Below are 20487 nucleotides of genomic sequence, written 5' to 3'. Positions count from 1 at the left end.
CTGGTATGGATTCTGAATGGGCTTTGTAGGGTGTAAAAACACCCTCCGTACCTGGATGGGGAGACTGAGTGCCGCTTTGTTGCGATGGTGGCCTCTGCTGAGGCTGCGGAGGTTGCTGCTGACCGGGACCCGGTTGCGCACCGGCCGCAGCTGCTCCCGGAGGTCCCCCTGGGGCACCCTGTTGTTGCTGCTGTTGTTGCACGTAATCCGGCGTCGAGCCTGGCGGATAACCACTGCCAGGATACGGTCCGTAACCATCCATCGAGGCACTGCTGCTGCCGGGCGCCGGGAACGAATCTTGTGAATTCGAAGAACCTAAAAAGTAAGCATACCGTCGTTATGAAAGTTGAATATCTCGTGAGTATTACGTCGTGCTGGTCGGTTGCGTCCAGCTACTTACCAGGCGACGGTACTGAGGTCGTTTTGGCGGACTTTTTCTTCGAACCGGCCTCGACCTGCGCGATGATTGGACCCGGATCGATGCCACCCCGGTCGAACTTGCACTCGAACGGCAGCAGGTTCTTAGTGTAGTGCTTCCGAAGCGTGTAGGCCGCACTGCTGCTCGCACCAATGCCCAACATACCAGCGATGTCCTTCCACGTTTTGCTCTTGGTAACCTTCAGTGATTTGGGAGGCGGTGGGAGGGAAAGATGTTGATGGTGTGAGGTGGAGAAAAGAGAGAAGGAAAGAAAAACACAAACGCCCGCGTTGTACGCTCAACCATTCTCGAATAATCAACAGCTGCCTCAACGGTTAGAGTTGGTGGGTAGGGTTAGGTTGTTGGGGATCGGACAGGTCAGGATCGCTTAGCAACTCACCTTACACACCTCAACAAATCCGCCGCGCTCCTGCACGTACACGTACAGCTTGTACAGATCCAGCGGGGTCTTCGAAATCGTCGGGCAAGCCGTAATAGGTGTCCTCCGCTCGTCCATGTACGCTAACAGCTTGTCCAGGAATACGCGCCGATCCGGCTTATCGTCCATCTCGTACAGCTTGTTCAGGCTATCCGACTTCTGCGCATTCGATGAAAAGAGAGCACACAATGAAGATTGAATTGAAATTAATTGTCTCTCCTTAAGATATTGGAGCTCGAGATGCTTGGTGTTGGTGTTATCGCAGAATAAATTATGCTTTTTTAGTATGTAAATGTAAAAATAAAACTCCTGTGCTATGAAAAGAAAGAAAAATCATAAAAAAGCCCGCAATAATTGAATTAGATAGGAACGAACCGATGTACCGAGGAAAAGTACCATCAATCGGTGATTAATACTTTAGCAAGGAAAATAAAAACCATGCTTATGGGTTAGTGTATGGGAAATAAATTAAGGAACGAAAGGATATAAACACCGAACTTCACGACGAACGACATTGCGCACTTATCGAAGAACCGAGACCTCGATCAAACACCAATTCGTATGAAAAGTAACGTTAAGCAAAGGTGCATTACTGACATCCGGGTGGAGTTGTTCAGCATCGTTAGGCAAATAGTTAGTTCGCATGTTAAAAAACAAAAATCTCGAGAACGTGCAAATGACATTGTGATTGTGATTAGTTAAATAATAAAAAAAAATGTGTAAACTAGCACCGTGCCGCTCAAATAAAACTCAAGAAAAGAAAAGTAAACGCGTAATGGCGATACGATGATATCCGGATAGCAATACAAATAAACCCTCTCCATGCAACAACCACCAACACATGGTGGTTTTTAAAAGAATGGAAATATATTAACCTTAGTTGATCTAAAAGGAGTCTCCGGCGTGGGAGGAACGTGACTGTTAAATACCTGCGAATTAAAAGGACGAGAAAAATCGAAGGAAGCGAGTTCAGTAATCGTTTCAGTATAACCTTTGTTGCTGTGGTTTTATGGATCGACAAAACTTCTGGCACATAGACGGCGACCAGAAGAGGAAAATCATTAACTGGATACGGCATTATAGTCCAATGTTACACGGATTTCCACAGCAGGAGGGATAGATCGTCTTTAAAACGGTGAAAACTACTATGATATCGCGTCCGATAGATATTCCATCCAAATGTACGTGTGTTCTGAGAGTGTGGTCAGAGTTTTGTCATGGTATGCTTATGTGGATGGAATTTGCACGTGTTTGAGCTTGTATGTGTTTGAAAAACAAAATCCCAAAAACAAACGATAACGATCTCTACACAATGATGTAACGGTCAATAAAGGCATCAACAAAAAGACACATCGCAAACAAAATTTAAATAAAAAACCATAAGAGGATAAAGGGAACCAATCAGAACATATCGACCGAGCCTGCGGGACACAATAACCGAACTGCAACCACAAACAGAACTGCATCACAAAATCACTATGAAAAGCGCCTACACATCAACGCACGAAACACAGCTACGAAAAAACAAACAACCAAACTGAAGAACGAAACAGAGGGAAATAAGTATATGGAGTGTGTTTGAGAGTGTAACTGGGTGGTGGTGTTTGTGGATGTTCACTACAAGACGACTGTACACGCCGGTACACTTGGCGCATTAAAGGATAACATGGTAGCGCAATAGAGGCGCACTACACACTCAACTGGGACAAGTAGAGGAGCAGTTTTACTCTACCAAAGCTTCATCCTTGGACGGCTGAAGACCGCAAAAAAAACGGATATCCGCGGAACGGGGGAAAATTTTGAGTTCAGGAACAGGTAACGAGCATCTCGTAGAAAGGACGCAGCTCTGGTCAGCTGTGACCAAAACGGGGGTAACGGAAGGACAGGCGTGACTAAGGAGAGGTCTGTTATAAATTGCGCAAAAAGAAAACCGATTGTACATCTACGTTTCTACTACGACTGGCTACGATCGACGGTCGGTTCGTCAGCATCGTCGTCGCCGTGCTCGGCACGATGACGTGTGAACGTGACGGCGACGTATAGGAGGAGTAGGAGTACCAGTACGCAATGAGTGCCGCGGCGGCAGCAGCAGTAGCTGCCGCAGCCGACGACGACGAGGACGACGTAGAAGCTGCCGACGGCGAGTCCTCCCGCGAAGACACCATACCGGAAGTAGCAACCGCAGTAGCAGCAACAGCAGCAGCAGCACTTGCAACAGGCACAGTAGCGCCACCACTAGCGGTGGATGAAGTCGCGAAGGATGAAAGAGACATCGCTGGATGGTGATGGTCCATCGAACGCCGCAAGGATCTACTACTATCGGGTGCTCCACCGGCGCTAGCAGACGCAGGGGAGCAACGAAATTCGGCATCACTCAACAACAAAGAGGATCGATTTGGAGAAGCCGCTATCGATCGCTGAGCAAGCGAGTAATGCTGCCGTTGGTGGTGTTGTTGATGGTGCCGATAGAACAACCGATGGTAAGGATAGGGAATGTGATCAGGCTGGGAAAAGGGTTGATGCATCTGTGGTTGCGAGTAAATGGCCCGTCGGTTGACATCAACACCACCACCTTGCACGAGATTTTGCGCAGTAAACCCTCCAAGCTCAGTAAGCGACGTGGGTGATAAGAAAGCTCCCGCAAGATCGCTTTCGATCGTTTCTCGATCGTGTTGTTGCCGATGCTGCTGCTGCTGCTGCTGTTGCTGCTGGTGCTGGAGCTGTTGCTGCTCCTTCCGTTGCCGCGTCGATGGAAGTGGCTGCAAGTTGATGCGACCCTGACTGCCGTCGACAACGTCTACGTTGCTGATGCTGTCGATGGTGCCGCCGATGGTGATGCGGTGTTGTTGCGAAGGACGCTGTTGCTGGCCGATGGTGAAGCTGCTATTGGTGCCTCCATCGCTGTTGCTGCTGATGTTGCTGGTGTTGCTGGTGACGATGGTGGTGGTGGTGGTGGTGGCTTCGCCATGCGTTACTATACTCACTGGACTAGCTGGCGTCCGGGGCCAGGACGTCGGGGACGAGTTGAGCTCGAAGTCTTCGTGCGCGTTGTGCGGCCCGGGTGACGCGTTCGACGACGACGGTGTGTTGGTGCTCGTCAGATGGCTTTGGTTGTAGTGGTCATTTTTCCGCGATTTCGGCGTCGAGCACGTCGGATCTTCTCCAGAAGCTGCAACAAAAGAAAAAACAACGCCATACAATTAACAACACTTGGCTCCAAGGGTCACACACACACATTCTGTCTCTCTCGTTCTCTCTCTCTCTCTCGCACACAGCCACTCGGAGAGAACATTCAACAACACTTGCCTACTGAGGTATTGGATAAGGTACTCTGCTGACTGGCTTCGTCGAGTGCAGCGCCATCAGGTCCCGTTGTAACGAGTGAGGTAACTGGATGATGATGATGGTGGTGATGGTGATGGTGTGGACCTGCGGCACCGCCCGCTCCACCTCCCGCACCCCCCATCACGCCATTGTCCTGGCCTGCCCCGGCCAGCAGCCCATGGTGCGGTGGCTGCGGCGGCAAATCGGCTCCCGGATGATGACCCGGATGTTGCTGCACGTGGGGCGGCGGTGGTGGTGGACCGTGTGGGTGGTGATGTGGCGATGGGGGCGGTTGTTGCGGTTGCTGAGACTGCTGCTGCTGCTGTTGCTGCTGCTGGCCTGGATGGGGCGATTGTTGTTGCGGTGGCGGCGGTGGTTGTTGCTGCTGCTGCTGCTGGTGTGGTGACGGCGGATGTCCACCATCCTGTTGTTGTTGCGACGGATGTTGATGCCCGACAACGGCCCCACCCCCACTCCCAGCCCCCGAGGGTGATTGATTAGGTGGCGTTCCAGCCGGTGGTGGTGGACCCATACTGCTCGCATTCGGTGGTGGTGGCAAACCCATCGGTGGACCCATGTGGTGAGGTGGACCCATCGGCGGATGCATACCCGGCCCGTTGCCATAACCCTGCCCGGGCGGGGGTGGTGTTGGACTTGGCGCACCACTGTACGCGCCCTTGTGCTGGAGGTGTTGCTTCAGGTAGTTGAGCGGTTGCGGCGACCCGCTCTGGGGTGGTGGAGGTCCTTGGCCCTGTTGCGATTGCGCCTGGCCCGGATGGTGCCCTGGCGGTTGATGATGTGGCTGGTGGTGCGGCTGATGATGCGGTGGAGGCGCCTGGTGGTGTTGCGGATGTTGTTGTTGTTGTTGCTGCTGTTGCTGGGGCGATTGGGGATGCACACCGGCTGCACCCGGTGGTCCCGGTGGCATTCCCTTACCCTGCCGTGGACCACCACCCCCACCGGGTGTTGGAGGTCCACCCTGACCCTGCTGCTGCTGCTGCTGCGACTGCTGTACATGATTATTTACATGACCACCTGCACCGGCTCCACCCGGACCACCGGCCTGCGTGTGCGGAGGTCCCCACGGGCTTGGCGGTTGATGCGGATACTGATGCGGAGGGTACTGCGCGTGTGGTGGGGGTGGCCCTCCCGCACCCACGTGATTCGGCATCCGGTGTTGACCGGGGTAACTTCCCGGTGCCGGATGAGGTGGTGGTGGTCCACCACCACCCGGCGGACCCTGCTGCTGGGGTGATTGGGTACCGGGAGGGGGTCCCGGAACCGGTGGTGATGGTCCGTACGCACCCGGATACTGCGGACGCGGCGAGTAACTCGCGGGCGAGTGTGGTGAATACTGCTGCGACTGCGGCGGTGGCGGTTGCTGGTGTGGTGGTGGAGGTGGATACGGGGACATCTGCTGACCGGGGCCGGTTCCCGGGGGCATACCGCCTGGGCCCATCTTGTACGGACCGTGCATGTGCGGTGGATGGGGCGGTTGCGCCTGGTAGCCTTGGGCGGCCATTGCTGCTGCTGCTGCTGCTGCTGCTGAGCCTGGTGTTGGTGCTCCACCTGCTTGGGAGGAGGGAGGCAACGAGGAGGAACCTGAGGAGGCCCCTGACACCGGGGGTAGCTGCTGTGACGAAGCCGACGGTGGACGATTCGGTGATGCGACACGCGCGTGATGATCCGGCGGTCCTGGAGGTCCTTGCGATTGATTACCGTGCACCAGGTTGCTGTTGCTGTTGGTGCCACCGTGCTGGTGGTTTGGACCTTGCTGCTGTTGCTGCTGGTTTGGACCTTGCGAGTGACTGCTGGATGGACGAGGAGGCATCGAAATACTTTGCTGGCCTGTTACGGGAGACACGGAATTTGGGGGAGAAAAGCAAAGCATTAGTGGTGTGTGTGTCTGAAGCACATTTGAACAGGTTTTAGAGGCCATTTTGAGTTCAGATACCTCGAAGAGACCCTAAAGTCTTGCTAATTGGTACAAAGTTTCGAATGGAATCAATTCCAGAAACCTTTTGAAAAAGGATCTATGATGTGATTTGATGCAAAATGCAAGGTTTTGATGTCACAACTCATCGCAATCGCCACACATTATCCTTAGCAAGGACAATGAGAAGAAATCACATCCAATTCGTGAGTAAGCGAGCACGAGGTTCTTCTCCCAACTAACAACCTACGAGAAGGACCTTCTACTTCCACCGACAGCAACAAGTGTGCCACCGGGGAGACTTTGTTTCCCGCTTACCGTAAAGATCCCTAGCCCTTTCCCCTGTGTCCTTGTGCACCAAAGGAAACTTACCTACTGCCGGCGACATAGAGCGTGATCCGCTACCAGAACCGGTCGGTGACGGTGTTGGCCTCATGCCCTGAGACGACGACGAAGAGGAGGAGTTGGGCGTACCGGGGGCACCGTGGACACCTGCCGGTCCTTGCGCGTTTCCAGGCCCACCGGCGCCTCCCGTCGAGCTGTCATTACTGTTCTGACCCGTCGAGTCCTGCGCGATAGAGAAGAGAAATACAAGAAAGTGAGGTTAGTGAATGTCCTGTTTTTTTTGTTGTCGGGGGAAATGACGATTTATTTGCACGCTTAAATCGAATGTTGTACACATGATGAGATGATGAGGAGGTTCAAGGAGAGCAACAAAAAAATTGGAACCACACCCATGACCCCTCCCCCCTCTCCCTTAGACGTACGATGTATGCGATGTAACCTCCTGAGGAGAACCACGGTGTTGAAGCACCACCGGTAGTGGCGGCGTATCGACGAGAATTCCAACGACGTGACGTCGGTATCTGGAGCATCCCCGGCAACCCACCACCACCCCCACCACCACCTGCTGACGTTCGGGAAATGGCCCCCACAGGGTAGGTGGTCGGAGGTGTTCGAATGCCGGCTGAGGAGGAAACCATCATCGCCAGACGCCACCAGTCTTCGTACGTCGGTGTGGAGGATGCCGACGACGCGGGTGGTTTGTAGTTCATTGCCAATTAGCACACACACACGCACAGCCCTGAGTGGGGCAAATCGGTGGAAGAGAACAAACAAAATTCACCAACAACACCACAAACAAAGGGTTGTTCTTGTCCTTGCCCTGGCACAACAAGGAAACGACACGGAGACGAGCCACCAACCAGGGCGAACTTTTCAACCCCCCTTTCCGAAAGTGGGTGTTGCGAGTGCGAGGCTGGTGGGAGGTGGCGATTTTCCTACCCCCCCGTTGCTCGAGCACCCCTGGGAGCAAAAAAAAAAGGACCAGCAGCAAGCAAAAACAAAAAAAATCTCACAGCTAGCACCAAAAGGTCCTTGAGTTTTGTTGTTCTTGCTTCTTCACCACCCTTCACCCGTACGGTTTGGGTGGTGGTGGATGAAGGGGAGAGACAGGGGGTTGGTTTCAAGCTTTTTTTCTTCTTTCACTGCAACAAGATGGCGCGCAGCAGCAGCAGCACCGACGGCAGCGGCCACGATAACGACGACGACGACGACGCAGCAGCACAGCGAGAAAAAAGTGCGCTCGAATTTTTCGCACAATTCCACCGTCCCCATTTAATCGCCCAAATGTGACTGATTTAATAGCCTTCCGGTGTGGCAGCAGCCAGCCAGCCAGCCAAACCAGCCAAGCCAGAGCAGCACCCCAGCCACTAGAGCGCGAACATTGCTGCAGCAGCAGCAGCAGCATCCCAAAACCACCACTACAGGTGCACACGAACACACCCCAGCTACACGGTGCACTAGTGGGTGGTGGTGTGTTGCACATTATGATGTGTGGTGCGGGGCACATCCGAGAAGGGGGTGCAAAAAGGAAATTAACAAAACACAAAAAGGCAGACCAACCACCCATCTACTCTCTTCTCTTTCCAAAAAAAAACAAAGTAAAAAAAGAAGAGCAAAAGACACAAACACACATGCAACCGGATGAGTAGTTGTTGGGGATTTTCCAACAACAACCTGGTGGGTGGGTGGGTGGGTGTGAGAGGAGGAGGAGAAGGAGGAGGGGATAAAGGACGAAACATGGCTCGAGCACGCGCGCATCCCGGATTGGCCGGACAACAGCACGCATTTCGCTCTCCCACCGGTCATCATATGGAGCCCACACACACGCACACACGCACGCACACGCCATCAAGATAACCTCCCTAACCCCCACTCCCACCCAGGGGGGGTGTGATTCAACAATCAGTCCCACGGTTGTTTGGTGGAGAGGCCGATCCTGGCGCAACATCAAACGCGGGGGAGATGTATTTGCTGGCCAAAAAGGACCTCCCAGCTGCTATTCCTGCTAAAAGGGGGGTGGGTGGTTTCGGAAAAGCGTGCGAGAAAAGGCCAGAGTGCAAAAACACGCGTACACGGGGTGGGGTGAGAAGGGACAGGACCTGTCGACCGCGAAAAGGATATGCACAAATTGCAAAATTGTGTGCGCGTGTGTGGGAAGGAGGAGGTAGAGGAGGAGGAGGAGGGGAGAGTTTCGCGATTCGCTTCTTTTTTTCTCTCTCTCTCTTCGTTCTTCTTTGTGTTTTCGCTACACCCCACCCCACCCCCACCCCCCTTCCCCCGGTCAACATCCCCCTCTTTCTGCACTAAAATGCATGATGCACACGCGCAGGATAAAAAAAGGACCTTTGCCGCGGAGAGCGACCACACATTGGCGTGCGCTGTGGCCCGTCCCGGCACATGAAACGCACGTGTGTCCTTTTACCACACACCCACACCCACACTCGCACGCGCACAGACGCACACAGCGATGTCCAGTTGCAAAATCATCCAAACCTCTCGGGCAGCCCATTTAAAAAGCGACCAATGCCACACATCAAATTTCCATGATCACCACCCACCCACCCACCCACCCATCCACCCAACCCGACCACCCACCGGGACCACCCAAACACGATACGCATCGCGGGTTCCCCCTCCCTCGCAAATACCAATAATCATTTATTCTATCGTGCTCTCTCTCTCTCTCTCTCTCTGTTTCTCTCTGTCTCTCATGTCTCTTCGTGTGCAGTCTTTTTTTTTTAATATTCTTTCTCGCTCACACTGCTTGGCGTCACACTTGCGCGCATCTCTTTTTGGACGTTTTTTGGGGGAATCAAATTGCACGTGCGCGAATAAATTGGGAAAAAAATGGAATGGAAACTGAATCACACACCCCCACACACACACAGGCACGCGAGTAGGATGCAATCCGGGGCAGCGCTCGCTGGACCGAACGCGAATGGCAAAGGGGATCGACAGGGAGAGCAACAAAAAAAAAGGGGGACAAAAAAAGGACATTTTACAAATGGGTCGCTCGCTGGTGCAGGAGAGGGGAGACACCATTGGAATGGATTGATAAAATAAAATAATAAAAAAGAACGAAAACGAGGGAGAGCGAAAGAATAAAAAAAGCGAGAGGTAAACAGAGAAAATGAGACGAAAACCCTCCTCTATTGGGTTGTGTGCCCATCGGAAAAAGGAGATGCATTAAAAATAAATAACTGAATAAATGCAACAAACAACACCGAGCGTGCAATAGCAGGGGTTGGGAGGGGGGGAGGGGGGGGGAGTGATGCAGTTCCAGAGGAGGATCCAGACATTGGCGAGGGTGGAGAGTGGGTGGGTAAGAGAATCAGGGACGGCGAGAGATTGGATTGCATTCAATTAGCCAAAGCAGGAGGGACGAAGAGAAAGGACCCGCGCCGTCCGCAGGGCGGGTGGAAATGAAATTAGAGTGATGCAGTGTGGCTTTTGGCCACAATCGAGTTGTATGTGTGTGTGTGTGTGTGTCTGTGGACCTGATACACTACCACCATTATTAGCCATCCAAAGCTGGCTCAGATGCAGCACTACTCAGTGGGGTTGTGGTGGCCATTCCAACATTCAAAGGATTTAAATGAAAAGGAGCGAACAAAAAAAAACCCAACACACACACACATACACATTCTCGTGTGTGTGTGTGTGCTTGCTCTGGTGCCGCTCTCGATCGTGTTTGAATTCATTTTGTGCATATATTTTAGAGTTAACTTTTCGCTCGGAACTACAAGGATTCCTCCCACTGTTGGGTGGGGTTGTTGGTGAACTAAAAATTATTTATCACTACACCTACACACAGATCCACCAAACGTCGAGTGTAAGAGGAAGAGAGAGAGAGAGAGAAAGAGAGAGAACCTACAGCTGGGATCCCCCTTTTCACTACCAACTACTACTACAACCAGCCTGGCGATCCCCAGAATGCATCGGTTTCGATTCGCAGGCTTTATATGGCAGTTGCAGCAATTGCAACAACAAAAAAAACACATTTCATGCAACAAAAGCAGCGTGGGTGTGAAGGGAGGAATATAATAAAACAGAAACGCTCCGAACAAAAGGACCCCCACTCGCAGAGGGAGCTGAAATGATGGCGGCCCCCGGCTGCTGGTCGTAACATTAATTTAGAAATTCAATTCGTTATGTCCTGACCGCATCATATCGCGGCGGGGGCGCGCACAACGCGCCGCGTCGTCTATTTTGCGGTTGTAATTGCGATCGAAATTAAACCGACCGTGTCACGATCATTCACACTTGGCGAAGGGCGAGAAAGAGATGGATGAAAAAGGACTTCAGCATAAACAATTCACAACGAAGGAGAAGAAATGGCCCAAAAATCCTTAAATAAGTACCGGACTACAAAAGACTTCCTCCTCCGCTTTCGGTTGCGATAGGTCAGGGATTTGCGAACTTCTAACCCCTTTCCAGAGTTTGCAAAAGCACGCTGGGAGCACACTGACTCATTGTTTAGTTCGTCCCTTTTTTTCACCCTTTTGGAAAAAAATGGTAAAAGCTTGTTTTTCCATGTCTCACATATTTCGGGAGAGCATATTTTCCATTCCGCTTTCCATAACAGCAGTACCTCCCGAAATGAGCAGGGAGTTAATGGGCATACAAAATCTCACTCCTTTTTCGACCCCGTCCCACCCCATCCCGCCCTTCCATTGGCACATGGCACATCCCCAAACACATGGAGGAAACAGGAACAGGGACTCATGTATGCATACATACTTCGACGCTATAGGCTCGCCGTTGGCTGGCGGCTGTTGGTCACTCTATGTACTTTAGAGAGACCCAGAACTACAGTAAAAGGACCAACGAGGTGGTGGTGATGATGTTGGCCTCCCCCACCGAATGGAAAACATAATTCTTTTCACCCTTTTTTTTCAACTTTTATTAATTTCCAACGCATTCATATAATTTTCAATATAATTATGCTGCATTCGCAAATATTTGCATGCGTGATGATGCGCGTGGTGTTCCCATCCTTTGTCTCCTTTTCTCTCTCTCTCTCTCTCTCTCTCTCTCTCTCTCTCTCTCTCTCTTTCTCTCTCACTCGCTCCACCCAGCCAGATCTCTTTTGTCATTTAACTCAACGAGGGAGGATTATTTGAGCGCTGATGTGATGCTGGAATCATTTTTTTGTTCCATCAATATTCTGGCTGTTGTTCATTGTCCCTGTAGCAGCGTGTTGCTGTGAATTTGGAAATCGATTTTACAATCATGCTGGGAACGCAGGACACACAACCAAGTCAATAAATGCTGCCCATTAACTGAACGATATGCGTAGGGCTAGGTAATAGTTAGCTTAGTTGTTGTGCCATAGGGGACATGCAGCGGTGCCTTTTTTTGTCACTCTATATTCTTTATTCAACACCCAAAAACTCCAATAATCGATTAGAGATAGGGCGGCTCGCGTTTCGGGCGAATTTCGAAATGCTGCATCCGAATGCGAAAAACTCACCCAACTCGGTGGTGGTGCAGGGGCTGCGGGCCACATTTGCGCAGTTCTCTAATATTCATTGGCGCCGATAGTTGAAATTTTAAATCATTTATCTTCCCCCGTCCGCACAGGAGCTGCTTATTTTTCGCACGACACGAGTGCTCGGGACACGGGGGGGATGCGAAAAATTGCGGTGAATATTTTATTCAGTTTTTAGATACATTTCGGTCACGCCGCCTGGGAGGGAAATCACAAAAACGTACATACCCTCCCAGTTAAAAAAAAAATAAAAAGCAAACGCACACTTGTATTTGTTGGGGTTTTGTCCGAGTTTTCCGAATCCCGTTGCTCGATTATGTGCGTGTTTTCGATACGAGCGCATTCAGTTTGGTGCAAGATTCACGTGAAATCGTGATCATAAAGCGATGCGAGCGTTTAAACGTTCCACCGGGAAAGCCTGCTGCCAAAGGATCGCGAGTCCTTGCACACGCGTACCCCCACCACCGTAGGGACAGAGATGCCGGGATTCTGCGGCATTGAGGCTGATTTTAGGGCACCTTCGGCAGTGCTGGTCAACGGACGGGAAGGACGACGCAGCATCGGGAGTGTCACACATGATGGTTTCGTGGTTTTTCGTTTATTGATTGATTCATGAGCTTTCGGTCGCACGAACTGGCGACCCTGCGGTGGTTCGAGCAATTTTTCGGTTCGCAGTTTGATGGAAAATGCTCGCTGAAAAAAAAATAGGCACACACACACAAAAAAAGGACGATCGATTCGAGAGTTTTCCAGGCGCGCCACGCAAAGGGACAACACACCTACACTTGCGGGCGGCTCTCATGTGGGGTGTAAATTATGCACCCTTAATCACGTTAAAATGCTCGAAACAGGCAACGCAATAGACTCCCACCAAACCGAAAGGCGTGACACGATAAAAATCCTCTGAAAGGAGCAAAGTGACGTGGGTTTGTGGTGGTGTGGTTAAGCAAACGCGACGTTATCATTTGTATATCGATCAGTAAAGAATATATAAATTAAATACCCGCAAAGTAAAATCCGGTTTTCCGGGATATATTCAGCATTAAAAATAAAGCACGATTATTTCAATAAAAAATGTCCAATAGCTGATTTGTTTCAAGAATAAAACATTTAGGTCAGAAACATTTGAGAAACTTAACTTTCTTTAACTTTGACTATCGAGCTCATCTAAAAACGAACGACTGTCAGATCCTGTAAGGTCCTTGAAGCAAATCTAAAGCCACCTGAAAGTAATCTCGGCACGTGCGAGCTTCTCCTGCAGCCAAAATACGTTCTACTGCCCATTCTGAAGGAAAAACGAGGGCAGCATTTGTAATCGAATTGCTGGAACAGTAAAACGTCTTCTCCAGGGTATAAGCGAAAACCCCCCTAACTAACTTACGTTGTACCCAACTCTATCACTAATGTGATGTTGCAACTGGCCAACAAAAAAAAAGGTTGTAAACCGACCGACCTTCAAACCGATCCGATCCATTAACTATGCTATGCGCCAAAGATGCAGACACCAATAACCGATGTTTGCCTTCCTGCAATCATCTCGCTACGGTTCTCGGAATCTCCATCGTGTGCTGCCGATGGACATTTTTCATTTTTAATTTCATATAAATTCCCCCCGCCTTGACCTGCCGTCCCGCAAAACACCACCTCCCACGAAGTATTGGAGTGGGTCTTATAAATGTGTTTAGTTCGATGCTCTCTTCTACTCCCAGCGAGTGGGGCTATGGAAGGAAGACTTTTTCGTGTCAGTTTTCCTTCCTGAAGAGAAAGAACCGGAAGCGGAGTAGTCCAGAAAGAAGAAGAACGGTTGTTCTGCTGCTGCCCCACGTTCGGTCATCATCCTTAATTATACCGGGCGAGCATCAGGAGAAAAAAAAAGACGAACACAGAAACAGCAACAACAGCACCAGAAGACGGGGAGTCAAACTTTTTTGTGAAAAGCGTTCTCGGAAAATCGACAGGACAAAACGGGGATCTTCGAACGAAATATCGATCACCAGCTTGCCTTGCGGGTGTGTGGATGTTCCTGCGAATGGTACGTGTGCCATTAGAGTTCATTCGTTTTTTGACTTCTCTGAGGAGTTATCAAGAACAAAAAAAAAAAAGAAACAGCCAACCGCAAACACTGACGAGAAGCAGCAGCTTTGCGCGGGAGGAAACTGATACAAAAAGGATGATGGGAAAAGTTGAAAAAAAGGGTCCTCATCCTGCTGTTCTACGAAAGCAAGTGTGGTGGTTAGAAAAAGAAAGATGCCTTTGTTAATGAAATCTCGAACCGAGAAGAAAAACCACCCTCACACCGGTTGTTGATAGTTTTGCTGTTTCGATGGTTAGAAATCGTGAGAAAATCATACACCTTTTGATCCTTCGAGTCGGTTTCACGGTGTGACCCGTGGAACTCGCGAAAATAAATCACTCCCCCCCCCCCCCCCCCCCCCAAAGCCGCCCAACAAAATACAACAGAAAATGAACGATCCAAAAGGCCAACACATTCAAATGCAACCCACCGCATATTCGTTGCATTCCAATGCATTGAATCCGTCCCGTGTATGCATCACACATCAATGCACGAGACAACGTCACTATTTGCACACACCCCATAAGGGTTTGTTTCGTGGTGCAAAGCGAGACAAGAGGCGTGTGTGCCTCCCCGCATTCAAGGTCACACACACGAGGCGTCTTTTGCCTTTAGTGGGTCGTTTCACCCTCCTTTTCCATGCCACCGAACCACAGACACACCTCCCCTTGCGAAACGCGGCAAAGGTTTATTATTCATTTTGTCTTTTTTCGTTCCCTTTCTGTCTCTCTCTCTCTGACTTCCCATCTGTGCGCTTCCGTTTGTTGGGTCTTTGGGGCACATTTACACATCCCTCGAAGGGTCACACAACCGGCGGTTGTTGAATCCCGTTATCGGGCTGCACCCCACAACGCCTCGGGGAGGAGAGAGGAGTTGCATCCTTCAACCTGAACGCGCCTCAAGCAACATTAAGGTCATCGTTCGTTCGAGAAATATGTAGAGCAGCCGGAGCCTGGAAGCGGCACACACAAAGAGAAGCCGGCAATAATTGCATAATAGAATGAAAGCTCGAGGAAGCAAGAGAGGACGATAAAAAACCCCCCGGGATTTGTTGCCACGGTGAGTTATCCGTACACACACTGTTGATTAGTTCACTGTCCTGCGGTGACTTTCCACCACCGATGGAAAGGATGCAGAGTGCAACAACACACAAACACACCCACACACACGTTGCAACAAAAAGGCATGAGGACGAGGAACGCGACCGGCTTCTGCTCGCACCCAAAGCAAACGGCACGATAATTGAATGACGTCAATTAATGTCACAAACTTGTCTAAAATGAGCTGTACTTCGTGTTGGTGAAGGGGGGCGGCGGACAGGACAACAGCAAGAGGTGGTGGAACAATAAAAGCTCCCAAAGGGCTGTGTAGAGGGGGTGAAACGACTCGCATCCTCGCGAGCACATACAATGCGGCAACATTGTGCGGTTATGGTCAAACATAAAACCCAACCCCCTTTAGCGAGTGGCCGCGGCGTTCTTCCTCTGCAGCATGGGGGAGGAAATAAAAACACACACACACCCATACACTCGTCAACCCCCCCGAACATCATCAGCTGCTGAAAGGCAAGTCCGAGTGGAGAAAAAAGAGTAGAGCCGTTTCTCGTCATAAACGCATTAAATTGCAACGTCGTCGTCGTCGTCGTCGACCGTTTGTTTGCATGAAAGGAGGGGGTGGTGGGTGTGGAAGAGACCGGCGCCCGTATATTAACCTTGGCGGTCGTCGGGAGGAACCGAACGGGAGGTCTTCTCCTTCACCCGGCATATTTCGCTAACGACTGCAAACGCTTGCAGAGGAAACGGTTTGGGGCAGGGGGGGGGGTGGTGGTAGTATGGGTAAAAGCGGAGAGGGGTAAGGGTAAACTTTGTATGTTTATTTTCCCTTTCCGAGCATCCGACCTGGCACGGTAAACCACTCACACACACTTCGTTTTTTTTTTTCGCTTACTTCGCGCGCTGCGCTTCTGGGGGTTAGTTTTTCCACGAACCCCTGCGTTCTTTCAGGCGGTGCAGCGAATCAGAGAAGGGTGGGGAGGGGGGGGAGGAGGAATGGCAAATGGAATTAGTTTTTTTTTTGAAAGGAAGTCATTCGCGCGCTTTCTCATGGTGAGGCGCGGCGCATTCCCAATATATATATATTCGTTCTACTTTTCGTTAATCAAATGTTTGATTTGTTACTCGAACACGTCGCCGTTGAGAACGACATGGGTGGTTTTTTTTTGTTGATGGGAGGAAGGTAGAGCGAAAAAGAGCAATGAGAAGAGTTCCAGGAATCGACGGAAGTGTGCAAGTAAAAAAAGAAATGCCAAAATAAAGAATCCCTCGCCAGTAGCGATGGCGCTCGAGAACACGATCGCACCTTTTATCGTTTACACGTTAATCAGACACCCGTGAGAAGAAAAGGTGTCGATCGTGGCCGTGCAACTGTGACACGAGAAAAATCAACCCCCGGTGCTGGGGAGGTGTTTCCTCTACGCAGCAGACAACGACAGCGACATTAAAAAAAGGTGCAAATACGTGAGCAAACCAAACGAACCCGTTTCCAAATAAATTCAAAGTAGGTGGCTAAAGAAGCAAAAAAAAAACCGTTCCCAAATCGAGGATCAAAAATGTAAATTTGTGACCATGGCAACCGACTCCTTGGTGTGATTTCGCCAACAAAAGGCAGCATATCCGGTGGTATCGAAAATGCAACCCTCCAAAATCACGAAGCACAAAAGAGATAGCATGTTAGCTGGGAAATCCCACCCACAACAGCACAAAAAGGAACACTTCCTAAGAGAGCTAGTTTCGTCCTTAAAATTTGGGGTGGCAAATACGTCACACACGCACACACCGAGAGGAGAGAAGGCTTGATCTAATCTGGCACCGAACATCCCCCCCGGTGCGGCCGGTGAAATTATTCCAAATGACTCATTCACGGAATCATCGCCATGTGAGGAGCGGCGATCGAAAGTTTCGCTAGTCGCGGATAGATAGGGTTGCGTGGATGTTTCGAGCAGTTTACTGCCGACAGTGTGGACGAAATTACCATCAAACAATCACCATCGTGTACCGTTGGGCTGGTCCTAAACCCAACCACCAACAGCAACAGCAGCAGCAGCAGCAGCAGTTCGTTGTGTCATCCCGAGATCAGAATCTACGCAAAGCACAAGGCACAACATGAGCGAGAAAGAAAGAGGGAGAGAGAGAGAACAAAACGCTTGTGGCCTCGCGGCTAAGAGGGAATAAATAATAGCCCGCGCCACGGCGTTCTCGTAATCCGGCATGTGTCTCCGCTAAATTGCTCTAACATTCAGGCTGTCGTTTGTCTTTCTCGCTCTTTCGCGCTCGCATCGACGATTTAGTCGTCTCGCTCGAAAGCAAATCTTCCCATTCCACGAACCCTGTGCGCTCGCTCGCTTGAGAACTTCTCGAAATCGAAAAAGCGAAACGTCGACGATGGCGCGATGTCGGGGTTTGCCGCGGAATAACGAAGCGACACACAAAAACGAGAGAGATAAAGAAAAAAAAAGACCCGCTCACATAACCTCATCTTATCCGCCTCGACGATCCGGGTCCGCGGGTGTTGGTTCGTCGGTCATACCACCAAGCAAGGCATGGCATGGCAGCAGAAGGGCACCATACATCATCATTCCAAAGAAACACACGATTGAGAGTTGAGACTCAGGTCTCTTTTGCGGTGGTGAATGTCGTCGTCGTCGTCGTTGTCGTTGTCGTTTGGTCGACGTTAAGCAGCGGCGCTGCTGGTGCTTTCCGGAGCCGGATTTTTTTTTTATCCCACTCGGTGGAAAAAGCTGAAGAGAGTGACAGGCCATTGGGGCGTGAGGGACACTTCTCCCCACAGTGCTGTGCTTCTTGCTGTTGGCCTAACGACGACGGACGACGACGACGACGTTGAGGAGGTTCACTTCTCTGCCTAGCGCACACACTCCCCCGTCGACCGGAGCGCACCCAAGAAACCTTGCTCTCGAGCAAGCGGCGCGGTGCGAAGTTGGCATCGAAAATCCATCCTCACGGCAACGAGAAATAAAGCGCGCACCCTTTGTGTGTGTGTGTGCTGTGCGGTGAGTAGAGAAGCGCGAACGACGCGGCAAGGCAAGCAGTGGCGAAGAATGACGGCGATGGCGAACCCCGGAGTCATGCCATATCAGCACCGGCCCATGCGCCGCGACCAAGGCAAAAGAGAGTGTGTGGTGTGTTGTGTTTTCGACCCGGACCGGATCGGCCGGCGAGCTACGCTACGGCGCTGCTGCCTCTTGTGGGGTGTGTGTGTTGCTCCCAATGTGCTGTGTTGTGCGCACGGCGCACGGGCGCGCTGGTTTGGGCCACCACACCCGGGGCCCGAGCACACCGAGCGCACCGGCACACTCGGTTGCGGCGCGTCGATTGTGGTGGTCAAATTTTGGGCAGTTTTTGTTCACACCACAACCATGTGCATGGGATGTGTGTCTTAAAACGCATCACAGCAAGGCAATAGGTTGCCATGCAATCCATTGGATGGTACAAGACAGCTTGTAATTTTGACCATCACGAGCGCGCATGAAATCCCACCGTGCCTCGACGGTCGGTGCGCGCCCGGGACCCGAACACCCGGGGCTCACAACAGCACTCTGCTGCGTTACGGTGCGCGCTATGTCGTGCCAGTGCGGCGTCCATCCCGTCCCGGGGTGTCGATGTTCCGTCGTTCTCGATGTGTTTTTCCCTCCTGATATCCCAGGGTACAGAGTAAATGCCATGGTGGCGGCACAACGCAGCAGTTGAAGCGCGCGCGAGCGAGAGAGAGAGAGAGCGACTTAGTCAAGTCAAAAGCGGCAACGGCGATGGCGGCGAACGACCCGAGACACGACGGAGAGCGCGATAGCGCGCGCTGCGGGGCGTGTACGTGTGTGGCAGTGTGAGTGTGTGTGCGCGAGGCGAATACTGCGGTCGGCACTGGCGCGTTTGCTGCTGCTGTTGCTGGTTCGCTGCTGACGCTGTTTTGAGCTGTTATAGCTGGGGCCAGAAAGCCCTAAAACGCGCCGCATCGAGCATTCTCGCCTGCTTCAGCCACACACACACACACACACACACACACAGCGGCAGAGTTCGTTTCATTGCCGGGACCGGCGGTTTATTCGAGCACACCGGCGGACTAATAGCAGCAACGGCAGCAACCGACCCGGACCAGAGCAGCACAAAAGCATTAACTCTAGCGAACCCTCGATCCTCTCTCTCCCCCCCCTCTGTTCCACAACGACGTTTCCACAAAAAACCCCCCCCAAACCCAAGCGGAAGCCAACGAAGGGCATATGGGTGAAGGGAAGGGAGGAAAAGTGGGACATTGGGTGGAAGGGAAAGGCGCTCGATTCGCATTTCCCCCATTCCTCCCTATCATCCACATTCATTCGACAGCAAACCAGGGAAAGGGGAGACGAAGGGGCGCGCGCGCACACAATCATGCTTCGCTGGCGATGTTCGTCGTCGTCGTCGTCGTTGTCGTTGTCGTTGTCGTTGGTGCTGATGTCGCATCGCAACTGACAGCAGCAGCACTGCCGCGCGCGCAAAACTGACACACAAATTTCCGCGCAAGAGCGAAAGAGAGAGATAGAGAGAGACATAATAAACGCAAGCGGCGGCGGTGATCGCGCGAAGCTAAAATAAGTTTAAAAGAAGAGCGCGGGCGCGCTTTATTTTCATTTTTCCCTCCTCGAATAGCGAGTGAGTGTGTGGGTGGGTGGATTTGGGTGAAAGGGGTGGCGCCCACCCTCCCTCCCACAGCAAAAAGAGGATGCGGCGGCAGTCGAGGCAAATAAATATCGCGATATCGCGCGGCATCCCTGACTGAGGGAGGTTTTTCTCTCTCTCTCTCTCTCTCTCTCTCTCGTTCACCACCCATCCACTCACCCCCTGGGAATGAAGGATTTGGGGGCACTTTTTCTCCACCCTCAGCCGACCGACGCTAAAGTCGGTTTCGACAGTTTTTTGGCGGCAAATAGCGATTTATTACATTTGCAGCAGCTGGCGGTCGGGCGTGTCGCGGTGAGAAGAAGATGAACCAAAAAAAAAAAAAAGAACGAAAGAAAAAAGACAACAAACAAACCCCGAGTATGTGTGCGTGTGTGTGTGTTTGACTCTAGCATTCCTTCTCCCACGTGGTTGCGTGCGTGTACGCCGCGGGATGGGGCGGCAATTGGACTCACCAAAGGCGTCCAATAATCGTCCTCTGCATCCGATCTCTCACCTGCTGCCTGTGACACACATACGGTGTGATGTGTGTGCGCGGTGCAAACAAAAATGTAAAAAAAAAAACGCACAACATAACCCCCCCCACATGAGACGAGGAAATTCACCGGAACGACGCCGGTGAAACGTTTTCCGCTAATTTGAACCGACGGAGGATGTGATGAAAACCCACCACCATATCTAAACACAGTGGGGGCCAGTGGCGCTCACAGACACACACACGCGCGCGTTTCACATTA

General features: G+C 51.4%; 1 protein-coding gene across 1 annotated transcript in view; it reads right to left on the bottom strand.

Annotated features, from left to right (window-relative positions):
- LOC128727196 (trithorax group protein osa) overlaps nucleotides 1–20487 on the bottom strand; it is a 96519-nt gene that overhangs the window by 6905 nt on the left and 69127 nt on the right. The window contains exons 5-11 of the mRNA XM_053821115.1: nucleotides 6487–6682; nucleotides 4164–6029; nucleotides 3842–4026; nucleotides 1733–1786; nucleotides 819–1016; nucleotides 401–617; nucleotides 52–315 (exon numbers count right to left, since the gene is read on the bottom strand). Of these exons, the coding sequence (XP_053677090.1) occupies nucleotides 52–315; nucleotides 401–617; nucleotides 819–1016; nucleotides 1733–1786; nucleotides 3842–4026; nucleotides 4164–6029; nucleotides 6487–6682 (2980 nt within the window). The remainder of the gene's footprint in view (nucleotides 1–51; nucleotides 316–400; nucleotides 618–818; nucleotides 1017–1732; nucleotides 1787–3841; nucleotides 4027–4163; nucleotides 6030–6486; nucleotides 6683–20487) is intronic.

This window comes from Anopheles nili, chromosome 2 (assembly GCF_943737925.1).
Source record: "Anopheles nili chromosome 2, idAnoNiliSN_F5_01, whole genome shotgun sequence".
NCBI lineage: Eukaryota > Metazoa > Arthropoda > Insecta > Diptera > Culicidae > Anopheles > Anopheles nili.
Note: the sequence above shows the minus strand (reverse complement) of the source record. Positions and strands in the feature narration are given on the sequence as shown.